At 38.4% G+C, this 19,461-nt stretch overlaps 1 protein-coding gene across 1 annotated transcript in view; it reads right to left on the bottom strand.

The window, feature by feature from the left end:
• rhoq (ras homolog family member Q) overlaps nt 1-19,348 on the bottom strand; it is a 25,359-nt gene extending 6,011 nt beyond the window's left edge. The window contains exons 1-4 of the mRNA XM_008430409.2: nt 18,625-19,348; nt 18,286-18,344; nt 4,510-4,674; nt 1,220-1,315 (exon numbers count right to left, since the gene is read on the bottom strand). Coding sequence (XP_008428631.1) covers nt 1,220-1,315; nt 4,510-4,674; nt 18,286-18,344; nt 18,625-18,766 — 462 coding nt within the window. The 5' untranslated portion in view covers nt 18,767-19,348. The remainder of the gene's footprint in view (nt 1-1,219; nt 1,316-4,509; nt 4,675-18,285; nt 18,345-18,624) is intronic.
• Between the last annotated feature and the right edge of the window lie 113 nt (nt 19,349-19,461).

The raw sequence follows: 19,461 nt of genomic DNA on the forward strand, positions 1-19,461 counted from the left end.
TTACATTTTATTTGTTTCTGTCACAGTTTTTTTTTTTACTATTGTACGGTGTCCTTGAGTGCCAGAAAGGCGCCTTTGAAATAAAATGTATTATTATTATTATTAAAAATTAAATTAAGACATCTTAAGGCCTTAATTTTAGATACATGAATTTAATACTTTTTAAGGATTTGCCAACACTGTGTAATATCCAGACTTTTACTGAAAAAACTGACTCTGGTGCACTCAAATCTGCTTTTAATTTATTTTACTTGGCTAAATACAGCAAGAGTTTTGAAAGAAACAAACAAAGTGATCAGATTTGATCTGATCAATTGAGCCTGAAAGAATTTTAAAACTGGATGTCCATCCATCAAAAAACTAACAAATCTGACAACATTATTTGTTTGATTTTCTTTGTTTTCTTGACTCAAAAGTACTTTTGACTTGATAAAAGTTCTTGTTTTGACGCCTCTGACCTAAGATATGCAGCAGTCAGAAATTATTTTGCTTTTCTGTGGCTTTTAAAGAGGAAATATGATAAAAAATACACATTTTTCATATTTTTATACTTCCATTTGGGTCTCAACTGCTGGGAAGATTGCTATTATTGTATTTTAGTCAATAAAATGTACATTTTCTTATTTAAAAAGGAAGTGAATTATGTGCATGTTTGCATCCTTTAATGTATTTTTAATATTGTTTAAATAAGTGGTTAAATAGAAATATGCAGAACGTGCCAAATTTGTATAATTTTAAACTCCTGCTTTGGTTGAGTTTCTTCACACAGCATTTTTCATTTTTAATGTTTAATAACAACATTATTGGAATCCGTTTTGCTGTTTAAACACTTGAAGTTAAATAAAAATGCCTTTTAGGCCAGATCAAAACACCTTATTTTGGAATCAGTTTCCAGAAATGCATGGCGTTTTGAAGGAAGCTTCATAATAATGATTTTTTTTTCTTTTTTTTTTAAGTGGGTAATTCTTTGCAGACCACATTTAGGATTTATATCCTGCAGCCCTGAACTCTACTGGACGTCCATGCTGACCAGGAATGTTTTCCTGGACTCATTTTACAGCAAAGAATGCTCAAAAGTCACATTCCAGAAATTAAATTCTTATGTTAACATTCCTGCATCAAATCCACACGCAGGAATCCAACGGAGGCCGTCAGCTCCGTTCTGCGACCGTAAAACTGGACATTGCTGCTTCTCCCTCTTCAGTTGATCAATACGAACCTCCTTGGCCAGTTTCTGTCCCTGCTCCGTGGCGATTGGCTTCTCCTTCATGTCGTTCAGTTTTGCAATCGTCTTGGGGTCGTCACGAAGGTCAATCTGGAAGATATTAGCAACCTTTTGTCTGCGCGAGCCAGTAAAACAAATATAACACGACTAATAGATTTAGCTCGACCTGAAACCAATTTATATGTTGTGCAAAAAAAACATCTGATTTCACCTTTTTATCTACAACAGATGAAAGTTTTTTATTGAAGTGATTGTATTTTACTACTTTAGAATTTGAGAAATGATGCATACTTAGTCCTAACTTTAAATATTAATGATTCTTTTTGAGTAGGCCTGTCACAATAACAAACTTTGTTGGACGATTAATTGTCCCACAAGTTATTGCAATAAACGATAATATTGTTTTAAGACTAATTTTAATATAATGCACTTTCTCAAAGATCGATAAACTTCAAATCATAACACATTTTTATCATTGGAACTAGAAGACATTTTAAATATCCAAAATAAATAAACAAAACCACAGAAACAACAAATGGAATGAATTATAAAGTCTCTTTAAACAAAATTATCCTTCAAAAAACTGGTTAGTTGAGTCCAAAGCATCAGACTGAAGGCTTTGGTCATCAAGGTTTTAGCAGAAAAAGAGAGAAGAGAGAAAAACGACAAATCATGCAAATGTAAATTATTGAGTTTGTTTTAATTTATCATGTAATTAATTGATTTATTGCTTATTGCAAGAGGTCTAGTTTAGAGTCTAAAACATAAAATTGTCATTTAAACAATGACATGAATGCATGCTTGGATTAGAGCTGAAATGATTAATCTGATTAATCAAAATTACAAATATGAAGATAAAAAATAAACAAATAAAACACAATTGCATAATTAGCAATTGCAATAAGGACAAATGAAAACTATGGTAAGAAAATCAATAAAAAGCTAATTTAAAAGTGCTAATAAGCAACTTAAAGTTAGGGCTGAAACGATTAATCATGATTAATCAATTACTGAAATTAGTAAACAATTAATCACTAGCTGCCGGACTCTAAAAAAGGCTGTTTGGTGAAGAATAACACATTAAGACCAGTAATTTAGTCAAAACTGTAGAAAAATATGCATACATTTATTGTAAGATAAAAATTGTAAAATAAAAATTAAAAACTTTTGTCTGTAAATATTTTCTACCCAAAGATATTCAGCAGATAAAGTTTTCACTGCATGGATGTTAAATCAAGCAGAACTTTTCACATGTTGATGTTAGAAGCTGGATTGTTGTAACCAATAGGAAAATTCAACTGCAGTAGCAGCAGCTCAACCAAAGAGGGCAGCACTGAGGCGGTTTAAGGCCAATATTGGAGAATTAAACACATTTCCACAAACATGTTACAGAAACATAAAGATATCACCCTGAATGGCCAATTTAGACAGTTTATCTGCAAGGAAAAAAGTTTATTTGGAGTTTACTCTTTAAGTTGATTATTAATATGCTTAATTATTGATTTTTACCACTAATTCCTGTTTATTTTTCTAACAATCTTGAGCTGAAGTGCAATTATTTTTCAAACACAACAAAAAATTACCAGATTATTCTCCTTAGATGGTGTAACAGACATCTGTCGATGCAAATTAAAATAATTGATCCTCCAGATTGATTCTGTCATCTTTAGAGTGATTGGTTTATAATCTGCGCATAATTTGACGCAGCACACTCAGGTCTATTTTGCAGAGTCAAAAAGCTTAACTCTGCAGATGAAACTGGGATTTCTAAATTTCAAACATAATCACGCTCAGCTTCACTTCCTGGTTCACATGTGCATCTCTATTTCAGAGCCTGCCACGCGGTTCCTCTGTGTTTTAATCCACTGCAGCTCCCTTCACCTCCTCACCGGCGATAATAACCGTCTCCAATCAAAGCTTCCATCTGCTTTTCTTTTCTCCATCGTAAATGTCGCAGCAGCCTGCGCACAGAGCCGCAGAGCAGCAAACGAGTCATGATGGGGACTGATAAAAGAGCGCACAACATCAGCTGACACGACATAAATCAGACACCCACTCCGTCCTCCTCATCACCGCTGCGCCGGCATTCGGTTGCCGGGGAACACTGACCAACACGCCGGCTAACGATAAAAGATGCCCGTCTGTTGTTTTACTTTATGGAAAAATAAATCAAACATCATAGTTTTGTAAAAGATCAATAAAACCACACTGCTGCAATTTACAGCAACAAAAAAAAAAACTGCAGTGTTTGTGTAATCTGGATTTGTACAACAAACACATGGACAACTATTGATGCACGCAAACACTCTTTATGCAATTTATGCAAACCCTCTTCGATGTGGGGGTTTGCAGTCAATCAATCTTTGTAGAGGACTTCAACACAACGAAGGCAGAACAAAATGTTTTACGTAGAAAAGAAAAACAATCACAGTAGGCGAAGAAAAACAACCTAAAAAATGGAGCTAAGCGAGAAATAAACAGAAATTTAAGATCAACTTCAGTCTGAAGGACTGAATAAGCCTAACTGTTGATGGCAGTGACAGAGAGACTAAAAATAGTAAAAACCAAAAATAAACAAAAATTGCATAAATTACTAATTACAATAAAGTTAAACGAAAACTATGGTAAGAAAATCAATGAAAAGTCAATAAAAAACAGCTAAAAAAAACTCAAAAAAATGTGGTCTGAAACGATTAATCTGATTAGTCGATTTCTGAAATAATCGCCAACTAAATTAGTAATCGATTAATCATTAACTGGAGTACAGACTCAAAAAATGCCATTTGCTGAAAGAATAACACACTAAGAGCAGTAATTAAAACTGTACAAAATAAATACATGCATTTTTCATTTAAGATGAAAAAAAATTTCTGTTTCCCAAGATATTCTCAAGTGTCATTTTTAGCTACAAATTTGGTAAAAAAAATCTGCTATTATCCACCTTGTTTCATCAAATTATTGATTAAAAAATATCAGACAGTATTTATAGCTGCAGATTGATCGTTTGCTGCCCCTGATCAATGTTCACTAACAGACTTCTATGTTACTGCATGTTAGGGAATAACATTTTTATTTTCTCATAAATTTTTTTTTTTATTATTTTCATCTTTTTAATGCATTTCTAATATTATGTAAAAAGGCTTAAGTGGTTGAATTAAAAATCTGCAGAATGTGGCAATTTTTTAAATCTGATTAATCGATTAATGAGTCGATTACTAAAATAATCGTTAAATAAATTTATTTTGATAAAACTTGACGTCCTGGACAGGAAGTAAAACACTGACCTGGGTGCCAATCAGCAGGTAAGGAACGCTGGGTGCGTACTCCTGCAGCTCCGGCACCCATTCCTCACGCACGTTTTGGAAACTGGCCGGGTTGACAACGGAGAAGCAGATGAGGAAGACATCTGTCATCGGATAGGACAAGGGCCTCAGGCGGTCGTAGTCCTCCTGCAAAGACACAAAACGCAACGTCACCCTTCAGGGACCAGGAACGTTTTGGTCGTTCATGTCAGTTCCTCAGTAAACTGTTTCAGCAGCACCATGAGAAACTGACTAAAAGCCAGAGTGACATCTTTGTGAATTTCCCATTCCCACCCTGAAAATGTCTGGTCCCAGAAAGCTGCTGTGTGTCAGATCTGCTGTCCTCACTGAAAACTAAAAGCATTTTCACACCCCATAGTTCTGCAGACTCTGTCTGATTGGGGACCAAAATTGAAACGTTTGTTCCATTTTCAGCTGCTGTGGTTCCCTTTCACACTGCACCGAGTCAAACAAACCAAACTCTTTAAAGGACCTGTTCCCCTCCTCGCCTGTGGGGGCGCTGCACCCAGGACCAATGAAGGAAACAACACTGATGGCAACATCCTTCCACCATAAGTTGCAGTCAATGCTCCTCAAAAGCCAATCGATATTTATTGTGCTTTCTTTTCTTTTTATTAGCTTCCTTATGACCTTGTGACGGTTCTGTTCCATTGCTGAATAACTTCAAATTGATCCATAGTCATCCATTATTACTTGATAGAACAGTGTGCTGTTGTGTGATGTCGATGTTCAGGCCAGAGGAAGACTTGAGGCTGGACTTGGACTTAGCATTCACAGACTTTTTAGAGGGACTTGAACTGACTTGTTCAGAGGGATGTTAGAGTTAGGGCTGTAACGATTCCTGGAATGATTGGAGTACCTTGATTATTAAAATCTATAAGGGAATTGAAGCTTCATTAAATTATGTTTTATTATTTAGCACACTGTTTTCTAGCCAGGTGATTATTTACGTTGCGCATCGCCTCTGAGTTGTTGATAAAAGCTAAGTGCTAGCAGCATAATGACCAATTTTCAAGTTTGGTTAGGGGGGATATCATTAATTGACAATAATGTCCATGTTTTTATAATTTTTTGCGGGGCCAATAAGCATCGGTGATTAAAATGAGTGATTTTAAGCATCCTTAACATCACTGCTGCGATGCCTGGAGTACGACAGCTTCTCCTGCCTGGTGGCCGGTCCAGAGTGAACGTGAAGTGTATCTTTACAGATGAGCGGAAAATAAATTTCATGTCATCTCGGTCGCAACAAATGGGTGGTGGAGCGCGCTGTGGCGGTACATAGCTGTCAGATGTTTTTCTGTGTGTGATGAAGGAACCAAATCTTGTCGTTCACAAGGACACAAAAGCTATAAATGGTGGCGCAAAGTGAGAAAGTGAGTGAGAAAGACACAAGACTGGAAATAGACGAGAGGACAAAGATTTTAAACTGAACTTGGACTTGTCACTTAAGAGACTCTTGGATAAAGAAGTGATACTCGAAATTCTCTTGTGGAGCGTTAGCATCTTTCGAAGACATGAGACTAGAAATTTACTTTTGGAGAAAGACTTCAGACTTGACAGAAAAAATAGACTTGTGAATGCCAAAAGTCACATGTCATGAAGGTTCTTCTGACCCAAGACGGACCACTCCAAAGGAAGATTACAGACCTTGTGTCTACCGTTTCCAAGGGAACGGACAGGATTTTTGTTGCCGATGTCCAATCCTGGTGCTTCTAGGTACCCAACTGTTGTATTGGCGCTGATGATGAATCTATGAGAACACATGCTGTCCTGGCAGCCCAAACTGCAGATGAGTCAACTTCGCATCAGTGGATGTGGGACGATGAGGAGAAATGATTCACCAACGCAGGAGCTGCCTATCCAATTACCTCCCAATGAGGACAGCAGGAGATTTTCAGAGAACCGACTCAACGAGGGCCTTCAGAGAGCTTTCAGGCGATGGGATGAGCGTTCGCACGTCTCCAGTGACCGACGGGTCTGACGCGACGAGGATGAGGAAGACCTTCGTTTGGTATCCGAACCAAACGTAGCTACTCTCTACTTTGATGGATTGATGAGCCTAAAGATGCAGTACGGTTCGAATCGGTCCAAGTTTCTCATACTGAAGAGGCAAGAGAAGAGCAATAGTGTAAATTTTAAAATGTCTCTTATTTTAAAATGTAGTGTAAAATAACAGTGCGCAACAGTGAAGGAACATCTACATGTTTTTTTATTTTAAAACTAAAATAATTTTTTTATTATTTTTTACATTTGAAAATAAAATTTTAAATTAAATTTTTTTACGTCTACTTTTAGAATGAAAAATGTAGACGTTCCTTCACAGTTTGCACTCTTATTATAAGAAATATTGATACAAATATTTACCCTACATGATTTCTTTCCCCATATTTTACAAGCACAATGTACTTTATTCAGGTTTTAGTCAGATTTTATCGAAGACTTTATTTTAAAAATGTAGTTTTTACTTACAGAAACAAAAGAAGTCTAGTTTTAGTCAAGCAATGCAGCTCAACATCAAAAACTCAATGTAAACAACCAAGTTAATTAAAGTAATCTGAGAAAAACGGCCAAGATCGCTACTTTTCTAAAACCCAATCAGCTTTTTTTCCTTTTCTTGTGTCCAGTAACGTCAGATGTCTGCATTAAATCACGCTCTTCCTGTCTCTCCATACATGGTACCTCCTACTCGGGATGATGAAGTGCACCGCGTCCTTTCTTGTTCTTATCCTTCTCCGAGCTGCAGACTCTGTAAGCCACTCAGCGGTTTACTGTAAACAGAACTGGAGCTTGTCTGATTCGGCTCCGATTCCTCAGTAAACCTCCAACTCGTTACCAAACACAGTAAAGGCCTTCGTACCCTCCAGGCAGTCCTCAGTTTAATCGGCGCTTCCCCCGCAGATATGTTTACACTCCTGCCGAGACGCTTAGGATGAAAGTTTCCACCAGAAATAAGTCACAGAGTTTTATTAGCTCAGTGCAAGAGTTCATGAACGAGACGCGGTGTTTCTGACAGAAGTGTGCAAAAACGGAGAAAACATGGTCGACCAGCATAAATACGACATGGTTTTACTTTACTGCAACAATTTAAAAGATTGAATGAATAAATGCTCCAGGTTCCTTTTAAAACATGTAGGTGGCGTTACGTCAGGTTGTTGTCACACCTGATAGTCAGGTAGACTCGGTTTGATTGGGGACAAAAATGCAAAACTCGTTCCATTTTCAGCTGCAGTTTGTTTTCACACTGCACTGCGTCAAACAAACTGAACTCTTTGGAAAACCAGTTTCCCTCCTCGCCTGTGGGGGCGCTGCACCAAGAACCACTGAAGGAAACAACATAAAAACTTCCAAAGAAGACTCCGAGCGAAACTTGTCTTCATGAAATGTAAACAAAAATGGAGCGGCGTCAGATTTTAGCTGTTGTAAGATTTCTCTTTTGTCTTTGGGAAACGGCCACAAACCATTTCTCCCGCTAGCGTTAGACTCTGGCGTTTGTTTTGTGTTACCTCATCATACAGCTGGAGAAAATGTCACCTTCTCCACCAACCTCTTTACAAGGAGCTTAAATTATAGGAGCGAGAAACCAGAGACAATCATCAGGTTGGAAACAGTTCAAATTGTTGGTTTATGATCGGGGCTTCAACTAACAATTATTTTACTTATCGATTAATCGGATAAAAATAATTTATGCACTCTGCAAATTTTTCATTTAAACCTCTTTTTAACACAATATTAGAAACACATTAATAAACAAATAATTACATTGATTTTATAAATGGGAAAATAAACTTTTTATTGCCTAAAATGCAACATTACAGCATTACCTTAGTGAAAGCTCGACCATCTGCAGCAAAGAATGACTCTGTAGCTAAAACAATACTTCTGACATAAACAGGTGAAAAGGTTGAACCTTTCTGCTTGACTGAACATCAATACAGTGGATTATTTTTGAATTACCTGATTAATAAATGTATGGCAAAAGGTGCTCAATGGGAGACTTTATCATAAAATTTGAAAACCATTTAAAGCTGAAAATACCAAATTTTACGTTTTTTTTAATTTATCTTAAATGTAAAATATGTATATTTTCTGTACAATTTTGGCTTAATTGCTGCTCTGAATTGCCTTTTTTTAGTCTACATACTCCAGTTAACAATTAATTGGTTGCTAAGTTTGCTTGTGATTACTTCAATAATCGCAATTAATCACAATTAATTTGATTAATCGTTTCAGTCCTATTTAACTCTAATTAGACATTACTCTCTACCCTTCTTTTTAAATCTGAAAAATGTATTGCACTTGTAATAACAGAAGATTTTTTTTTAGCTCAAGTGAAAGGAAAATATGAAATCCTTTAATTTTTAATTGTAAAACAAATACCTGCACAAGTCTGTGCTGTTGCTCTGTTCGCTGGAGTCTCAGAAATTAGTTTGTAACCTTTTCCAGTTGCTCTGTTTCTCATTCGTTGTTTAATTTATTTTACTCTTTAGATATTCTAGCCTACTTCCTGTTGTCACACAGATTTGTGTTTCAGGTCTGGGAGTAATCAGTGGATTCATTTGTCCACAGTTTGAGCTTTGTGACGGTGGCATCAACTCGGTGACACACAACGCAATAATATCAGTGAGTCACTCCCTCCTCCTCCTCCTCATCTCCTCCCTTTCCCGGCTTCTCCCACTCTCTCCTCTTCGTCCTCTTCCTCCTCGGGGCCCAGTAAACCGCCTACAGTAAATCAGCAGATTCAGAGACGCCTGCACCAACATGGCCGACGGCTGAGAAGACAAGCCCCGACGCAGACCCAGCTACACTTCTGCTCCTCCGGTGTGCAAATCTGCACATTTAGACGCAAGAATAAAAGCGATGGTGATTAATGATGAATAATTACAATGCAGTCTGTCTGAGCATGCCTGCATGGTGAGAACATCCCATCAGTTCAACACAAAAACACAATTTAACTTTTAAGAGCAAGAGAAAAGCCACACTCTGCCTGGGAAAACTGTTGGATCATTTTATTTGTGCCTCTGGAGGAGCTTCGCCAAATTTCTCACTACAAAACCACGGAATCCTCCCAAGTCGTTTCTAGTGGAAATACCAAGTACACTTAAAATGAGAAATAAAGAAACTTTTCAGCAACATATAGGAATTTGTTTCGGGCCAATAATTTCTTAATATCAAGTTTGACTGATAGATTTTTTATACTCATAACAGACATTTGCCTCATGTTATAAGTGAAATAATCTGCCAGTGGAACTAGAACTCGGTTGCTAGGCAACGAGCTGGGCTTGGCTGGCGTTGCTAGGTAACGGCTGTGAAATAAGTGAAATAATCTGCCAGTGGAAGTATAACTTTTTTTGGATCAGTGTTAAGGAATTATTGACTAAAAACAAGCTACTACATCTTGCTGAAATATTACTTGTACGTTACTTTAGTCTTATTTTAAGTCTGCTAAGATATTTGAACTAGAAACTAGACCAGATTAAGAGTTTTGCATTTTTGCAGTGCTGATGACTTCATCACACGTTTTGTCAAATTTACGATGAAGGAGCTACAATTTATTTAAAAATGGAGCTTTGTAAACTCTCAGTTTTTTAACACTAAGAACTAGAAAACAGAAATAATCATAAACAGCTCGCCTGCTGCTCAAACAGACGTTAAAAGCACAATAACGTGGCATCATTACCGACTCTCTGACCGGATCCAAATGTGAGCAAACCTGCAGCTGAAAAACATTCCCCCCCCAAAAAAATCCGTGTGAACGGATTGAAGGCTGGACAGCTGATTGGAGGAAGAAAGGCAGATTGATACGACTGCAGCAGAAAGTTTGGATTAATGCTGGGAAGACGGGAACCGCCATGGAGGGTCGCCATGACGACTGCGCCAGCCGAAAGAGGATTCAGTGTTTCTGGATCTGGACCAACGCTGCGTAATAAATGGGGTCAAATTTTTGCTCCGACTTTCAGCCGTCGGATTTTGGCTTGACTGGGTGGAGACGTTAGATAGTCATTTATCAAACAAACATGGGGAATTGTTACTGTTAGCTTGTAAAGTGTGAGAATATTTCACATTCAGTCAACATTTATGAAATGCCATCTAGTTGCAGATTCGTTGCAGGCTCATTTAATGCCAGAGTTTGACATTTTCTCTGGGTTTGTGCTGGGATTAAATGACATTTTATGAACAGGACCAATAATCCCCTGGAGTACCGACTGGTTGCCAAGCAGCTGGTTGGTGGGAGGCTGGTTTGTCAATGTGACGGACAAGGAAACTGTTTCCTCTGAGCAAATTATTCCACAAAACGCACTTCATTTAAATCACAGATCATCTGTATAAAAGCAGAAAGCAGAAGTTTTGCAGCCCTGCAGAGTAAAGCTGCGTGTAAAAACATGAAGCCAAGACAAAAAGACAGCAGCAAAGGTCAAAGGACTCAATGCACAGGAAATGTCTCCATCTCCGCGACTACAGGTCGGTACTAATGTTATCATAGTTAACTAAAAGTAACGAAATAATGAGAACTGAAACTGAGATAACATTGAGATAAATAAAAATGAGAATTAATGGGGAAAAACTATAACTAACTGGGTCTCTACAGGACTCTGTGAAAGGACGGTTTCAACTTGCACAACTTTTGCACTTTGGTGATAAAACAAAACATATTTAGCGCAAAATGTTTTCGGTTACATTTAATTTAAAGGGATGCATAAGACTGACATAAACATGTTTATTGTCATGAAGTGTAATTCGGTAAATAATGGCACTTTTAATGCAAAGATGCATTAAAAGTGTGAACTTTTCAGCATTATTTACTTGCAAATTTTTGACTTCCAGAATTCTGAAATTTCCTTTTTGTTTCTGGAAAAATCCTGAGATGAATCTAATAATTTCTTTTTCTTGCAAATATTTTATTTTTGGGACTCAGAAATGTACTTGTTTTTTTTTCCTATAAAATCTTTGAGATTAATCTAAAAATCTCTGACTTTTTTCTCAAAAATGTCTTTGTTTTCTACAAAACTTTAAAAATGTCTGAGTTAAATAATGTCATCTTAATGCAAACTTGCATTAAAAGTGTCAACTTTGCAATATTTTCTCAAAAATGTTGACTTTTGAAACTCTGAAACCTCTGGAAAAATTCTGAGATTAATCTAATAATTTCTAAGTTTTTTTTCTTGCAAATATTTTATTTTAGGAGCTCAGAAATTTCCTTGATTTTTCCTCTAGAACATTTCTGAAATGAATCTCAAAATTTCAAAGTAAAGCAACATTTTAATGCAAAGTTGCATTAAAATGAACACCAAACTTCATGACAACCGTCATAAACATTTATAGACTCCTTCATGTTTACATGTCATGTCCATCTTATGCAGCCCCTTCAAATAAAGTGTCATCCAGTTTTCCAGCCAGGAAATGTCCATCATGTCCTACATTCACAGTTGGATGCTGCATTGCTGTGATTTGTCTCGTCAGTGGAGACCGGCTCCAACCTTCACCTCCATCCTGACCTGCTGCCCTGCAGGAGGATTGAGGCTCTCTAGAAAAACGCCTCCATCAGGCGGTGGAGCGAGCTGTTTGGGGATTTGGATTAATGGGTGAAGTGAAGTGGCAAAGGTGATTACAGGATGTGCAGCTGAGTGAGAGGGCATCTGCCGGGCCGAGCAAATGAGAAACAGGCCAAAAACAAAGTGTGGGTTAATAGGGCAGCGAGATACGGGTCATGGCATCTGAGTTTCTGTCCCCGAGGCGTTTCCATGGGCACCGCAGCACTTAGCATCCACTTCCTGCTCCTCATCAGGCGGGCAGCGGAGCTAGACGCGGCTGAGTGCAGCGGCAGCAGGAAGGGGAGCGAATGAATAAGTAAAGACTTTCCCCTCTGCTCCCGCTCGTCGTGTTTGGTACGGATCGGGTCAATAAGCAAAGCGGGACTCTGGATCAGAACCTCTCAACGAGTCCAGACATGTTGATGGGACACGCAACAAAGCCCCATCATTCAGCCCATACCTTATGGGATGGCAAAGAAATTCCCTCTGTTTTCTAGAAAATTTCAGAAATTTACTCCTTCATTTTTTTTTCTATCTTTAATGCCCCTGATGCGCCATTGGGGTAATGAGACAAACTTAAAAGAGGTACGAAAACGTTTTAAAAAGTCATCACAAAATTTATGAGCGCAATTAAAATGAAAATGAAACTGAAAGAGTTGAATTTAGCCACTTCAGAGTGATTCCTTCTCTTCTCCTACCTCCCCCCGACCAAATCCGTCTCTCTCTCTTCCTCTTTCTGACTCCGTCTCGCTTTCTTCTCCTCCTCCTCCTCCTCCTCTCTTTGGGGCTCCGGGGCTTTGATCAGACTCTGAAGCTATAAACATTACCAGCTGGCCTTTCGCTCCACATGAGGAGGTCAGCCGAGTCGGAGGCGGAGGACGGAGGGTGGGGGAGCGGTAACTCTACTCTCTGCGAGCGGCGGCATCCGAAGCAGACATCTGGGAGAACTTCTCCATTTCAGAGACACTCTCTGATTCAGCTAAAAACAAACCGTCCCCCAAACACACACTCACTATGAAACACGCTAGAGCAGACAATAAGGCGGCGTTCTGCTTTTTCCCAGCCAGTTGTAACACTTCTGCCATCTGTTTTCTTCAGGAAAACAGTAAAAACAAACCTACAAGTTAGCATGCTAGCTAGCAATGTAGCTACGTAATAACTGTCGCGTCTAAAACAAAGTCTAAGTTTTGAAGCTTGTCAGTTTTGAGATAAACAGATTGTCGTAAGTGTAAACGGTTCACCTTTGGCATATGCAGTTTTAGGCTGCTGGGGGAGACAAAAGGGCAAAGGTCACACCGGCTGAGCTGCCTCTGATAAATCCTGCCTGCATACGTTTAGTGTTTCACCAAAACTCGCACCGCTTTTAGGCCCAAAAATGCTGAATCCACTTCCTTCCTCATGCACAGTCTCAAAGCTCATTTTTTTCCTCTTTAAAGAGAAAGAAGTAAAAAAGAAGTGCTGGCCTGCATTCTTCTTCTTCTGCGTGATTAACGGTGCAGTGCCAAGTTTTTATTGTAGCTAGCAGCAGCAGAAGGAAACTCCTAACAACCCAGAACATCAGCCTTTCCCTGAGGGAAAAAGCTGCAAATCTTTGCATTTATTAATATAATAATGTAAGAGAAACATTATTTACTGTCCTTCAGTGGGAAAGTTCAGGTGTACCAGCAGCAAACAGACATAAGAATATAAAAAGAGAAGTAAAATGATCAAACTGTCCAGTAAGAGCAACTTTACAGTGTCGGAAAATACTGCGCAGTTGTTAAAAATAGCAAAGTTCAACGGATCAAAATGTGCAACTGAGGAGAATAACTTAAAAATATACGTACTTTGGAGCAAAAGGCACAATAAGCTGTTTAGAAGAAGTGAACAGAAATGTGCAAACAGGAATTAGCAAAAAATATCAGGAATGTTATTTGAAATTAAATTAACCGCAGGAAGGATCTATAATAACGTTCCTTTGTCCACCAAGGATCCAGAAGTTTAAGAGTGTAAAGAAGGATCAAAATCTGCATTTTTTTCACTTTTAAAAGTAACACCAGGACAGTGGCTGCTGTCTCAGTTTCTGTGCTTCGAAGTGTAACAGTACACATACAATCAATCCAAAATCTAAACGTAAGGTTTCATTTCACATATTTTAAATAGAAAATCACACTGTAGAATGAAGCTCAAAGGCCGCAGGCTCTGAACAGCAACTTCAGATTTTACAAAAAAACAAAAATGTAATCCAGTTTGAAGTAAACAGTATCCTATCAAGATCAGAAGAACAAAATATCCCATCTCACAAATGTTCCACAGGAAACCTGGTTAGACTTTTCTCCCCGTTTTTAAATCTGTTTACTTTTCTACATTAGGGCCACCGTAGATAGAAAAAAAGAGGAATACATTTTTGCCCAAAAAGTTGAAAATTTGCGAGAAAAAACAAAAATCTAAAATTTTGTGATTAATCTCAGAAATTTTCTAGAAAAAACTCAAAAATTTCTGAACTCAAAAAGTCCTACATTTGTGAGAAAAAAATCTCAGAAAATTTGAGATTCATAAAACTTAGGACATTTCTGGACTTCAAAATTACTTGAAAGAAGTTTTCTGTAGAAAATTTCATACATTTCTAAAATTGATCTCAAAATTCCTGAAGTTTTTCTTACAAATTTTAGGATTTTCTTTGCAGAAATTCACTCCTTGTTTTTTTTCCATCTACAATCTCCAAAACTAAGAAGTGATGCAGAATTTTACATGCAAATGTTTTAAAATTTTCACCGTACAAGCACCATTTCTATTTACTACATCGATTATTCATTCATTATTGAAACACCAACACAAAGCAGCACGTTTGTGAAGTGACGGTAAACAGACTCATGTTTAAGTCGTTTTTTAAAACTATTTTGCAATTAAACATCTGAAAATGTGGCAGCCATTTATACTCATTCTGAGTCAATACCATGTTGCAATAACAGCTGCATGTTGTTTGTGGTATGGCGCCACCAGCTTTGCACATAAACAGATTGAAACTTGATAATTTCCATTTGCATGTTTGTTTCTCTTTCTACCAAAACCGGGTGACAAAGTCTTCAGTCTGGAGAAACTAAACTCTTTTTTAAAGTGAAGCTTTGTTTACAGAACCATTTTATTTGCTGCTTGATTGCTTTGTTTATTTATTTTGGTTATTTAAAATGTCTTCCAGTTCCAGTGTTAAATGTTTGTTACAGATTAAAGTTTATTTATTTTCAACTCCTGCCACCAATTCTCGATAGGATTTGGGTTTATGACTTTGACTAGACCATTCTAACGCTTGAATACGCTACTTTTTGATGCTCTGACTGTAGGTCAAGGTCACAGTCCTGCTGGAAGGTCAAATTCATCCCTAGTCATTCATCTTCTGAGAGCCATGCTGCTGGACAGGATAATCAGCATAATGCTTCCACCACCATGTATCACTGTATGAATAGTGTGTTCAAGCTAACAATGTCGACCAAAAAGTTCAGTTTGGGTGTCATCTGACTCAAGCAGGTTTGTTGATTAGTCCTCATTTATACTGGGTTGTGAAAGCCTTCAATTGGAACAGCTACACTGCAAAAACACAAAGTATTACCAAGTATTCTTAGTCTAGTTTCTACTCCAAATATCTTAATATACATTAAATTGTATAAAACTAACTTCTCAGCAAGATACAGCAGCTTGTTTTAAGTAATAAATCCTTAATTTTGATTAAAAAGTTCTAGTTCAACTAATTAAAATTTAACTTATCGGAAAATGTCTTGTTATAAGTAAAATAATCTGCAGATGAAACTAATACCTTTTCATCAATATTGAGAAATTATTAACTTGCTGAAAAGTGACTTATAAGTTAGTTTTGTCTTATTTCAAGTGTACTAATATGTATTTGGACTAGAAACTAGATCAAAAGTACTTGGTAAGATTTTGTGTTTTGCAGTGTAATCAGTCAAATTCTCAACAATCCTGTTTTCATCGTAAAGAAAAATCAACAAATTTCGCAAACGTCTCACAGCGAATAAACCAGAGCTTGTCTTCTTCAGTCTGTGTGTGGACTGGCTGCGCTGCTGAGGAGGAAACATTATTGTGTGTGTGTGTGTGTGTGTGTGTGTGTACCAGGTTTTTATATCCTTATGGGAACCTATTTCTACAATGTGGGGTTATGGGGACCATTGTTCCTTGTGGGGACATTTTCTTGGTCCCCATGAGGGAAATTGTTGTTTTTGGGTTAGTGGTTATGTCTGTGATGGTTAGGGTCAGGGTAAAGGTTATGGTAAGGATTAGGCTTATGGTAAAGGTTAGGCTGTAGAAATTAATGGAAGTCAATGTGAAGTCCCCACAAGTGATGAAAACACAACTGTATGTGTATGTGTGTGTGTGTAGCAGTTTTCAGTACAGTCTGAACTCCTGAACACCCACTGAATGACACATTGTGGAGAGAAAGCCCAAGCATTAGGCAGCAAAATCTGTGACATCACTACCGGACATAGGAGCCCTGTTCTCTGCATAATAGAACTATTGAAGCCCCTCACTGCCATCGCTGTCCATGACACACCAGAGTCTGGCAGCAAACCCATGTGTGAAAACCATCACCTGTTGCAGCTTAGTGTCTGGGAGCCCTGTGGGCGTTTTGGAGGCCCTCTTGGATAACTTTTGGCCCGTGGAAGAGCACATGGGAAAAGTGCTAGACAGACGGAAAACATGCAGCGCTGAGAAAAATCATTTACCCCCTTCTATACAGCTCTGGAAAAAAATTAAGAGACAAATAGAGCGGTCCACAAATGAATACGACTTTCTAGACTAGCAAACTGGAGTTGGATTAAAGTGGACTAAACACAGCTCCTGTGAATGCTCCCTTAGAGTTTTTCCTCGCTGTCTGAACGGCCCAATACTGATCATTTCACCCCCCAAAAATCCAATTTGTCCCACTTGAAACAAGCAATAAACATCACATGCCATCATCAAAACCATCAAGGAAATATACATCAAATATGTCGATCAATATTCCAGCTATTATGAATCATAAGGTGGATTTTGGTCTTGATTAAAGGAACTCTGTGTTTCAGCATCTTTGCAGTTTTATGGAAGTTTGCTCCAGATTTGTAGCTGAATGCTTCTTCTGGACCAGAACCAGAACCAAAAGACCTGAGAGGTCTGGAAGGTTGATAAGGTGCAAAGAAAGAAGAAAAGTGACATAACCCCTTGCAAATTTTTCATTTAACCACGTAAGCCTTTTTGTAGAATCTTGGCAATAAATTTAAAACACAAATAAACAATTTTTAAAATACGAAAATAAACATTTTATTGCTTAATAGTCAGTAACAGCATTTTTTTAGTGAACACTTGATCCTTTATAGCAAAGGATGCATCTACAAGTAAAACCAACTGACCACATGTGAAAAACTTGACTTAACATCAATACAGTGAAGGGCTGATCAATTGATTATTATTTAGATTAACCGATTAATAACTGGGTAGCAAAAGGAGTATTTTTTTTACAGTATTTGAACCAGATGAAACTAAAACTGCAAATAAAAATGTTTTTGTTTTTTTGTACAGTTACTGCTCTAATTTGAGTTTTTAGTCTGTATACAGTAGTTAGTGATTAATCAATTACTAAATTAGTTGACAATTATTTCAGTAATTGATTAATCACGATTAATCAGAGTATCTTTAGTGAGCTGAAATATTTAAAAACATGCCCACAACAGGCCTTTCATAATAATAAATAAATTGCTGGCTGATCTCTTGTTCCAGGAGTTATTGCGATAAACAATAATATTGTTATTTTGAGACGGTCATGGCATAATAAGGCAAGGACACATTCTGAAAGATCAATAAACTTTAAACTGATGAACATTAAACACTGGAACTGAAAAACATTTTAAGTATTCAAGATAAATAAACAAAACAACAGGAACAACAAATAAAGTGAATTATTTATTTTCTGTAAACAAAACCGTCCTTCAAAAAGCGGGGTAGTTAAGACCAAAGCACCAGACTGGAGACTTTTATCATCCAGTTTTTAGTAGAAAGAGAGAAACAACAAATCATGCAAATGGACTGAGTTTGTTTTAATTTTTCATGTGATTAACTCATTTATTGCTAATTTTTGACAGGTGTAGCCCACAAAACAAACAAAAAGAAATTGCAAAAACTGAAAGGAATAAACTCTTTTTTCCACAGCGCTTCATGTGACAGAGTGAAACTGAAAACATACCTGACCAGCTGTGTCATACAGTCCCAACAAGTACTGCTTCCCTCCAACGTTGACGCTCACTGCAAGACAAATGACGAAAGGTGAGGGTGGCGTCAGGGCTGCTGGTCTCAGGGACTTCCAGCCCCTCTGAGGCAACGGGAAGCCGAACAAGTGGTTCTGATTACAGCAACAGATGCAATGCAGTTGCAGAAAGAGGAGCAGAGAAGTCAGGGGGGATTCAATCACGCCTCTCTCCCCCGCTTATTGCATTTCAAGCTGGGAAATTAACCCCAAACAAAGAGAAAGGAGCAGTTGGGTAAGTCGTGATGTCATGGTTAGGAGAAAGAAAAGTGACCCCACCTGCATAATGATCAAACACCGTGGGCACATACTCCTCTGGAAAGGCGTCGTTGGCATAGCTCATCAGGAGACACGTTTTACCCACTGCGCCGTCTCCAACCACGACGCATTTCAGCATGATAGAACCGGTTCCGTTAGCCATGATCCCGGCCGAACCACCATCATCTCCCCGACGCCCTGTTGTTCCGACCTGCTGCCGCTGCAGCTGGGTGGGGATCCCCGCACCGCGGCGGGCATCACCAGCCTCGGAGGCGGACTGCGAGGTGCACCGTGTCGGGCTGGAGCAGCATCCCTCCTGCCCGTCACTGGCTACGGATCCAACCCGGAGTTTGTTCCGATGTTTCCTCCTCAGTCTGAGGAGATGTGCGGGGGTGTTTTCCCCTTGAAGGCGAGGAGGGATGGTGTTTTATGATCCGGCGGGTCCGCTCCCGTCCACGGCGTGTCCTGCTGCCTGACGCTCCCCGGCGCACTGAGCCGCCGCTGCCGCCGCTGCTGCTGGACAAGCTGGGTGGAGAGGCGGAGCCTGTTCTCTAAAACCTAGAAACCAGCCTGCAGTCCTCCTGGTGGGGGATCCTGGGTCCAGGACTAGGAGAAATTACATCATTAGCAACACATCGGAGGAAAAAAAGAAGAAAAAGCAGGGGCGTTTCTGGATTTGTCGGGGCCCTAAGGGAGATGCTGTTTGGGCCCCCCTAGTTTAACAAACTATAACAAAGGGATTCTTAAAGGGGCAAAATGTAACTTTTATATACACTGCTCAAAAAAATAAAGGGAACACTTAAACAACACAATATAACTCCAAGTAAATCAAACTTCTGTGAAATCAAACTGTCCACT

Source organism: Poecilia reticulata, linkage group LG15, assembly GCF_000633615.1.
Source record: "Poecilia reticulata strain Guanapo linkage group LG15, Guppy_female_1.0+MT, whole genome shotgun sequence".
Classification (NCBI taxonomy): Eukaryota; Metazoa; Chordata; class Actinopteri; order Cyprinodontiformes; family Poeciliidae; genus Poecilia; species Poecilia reticulata.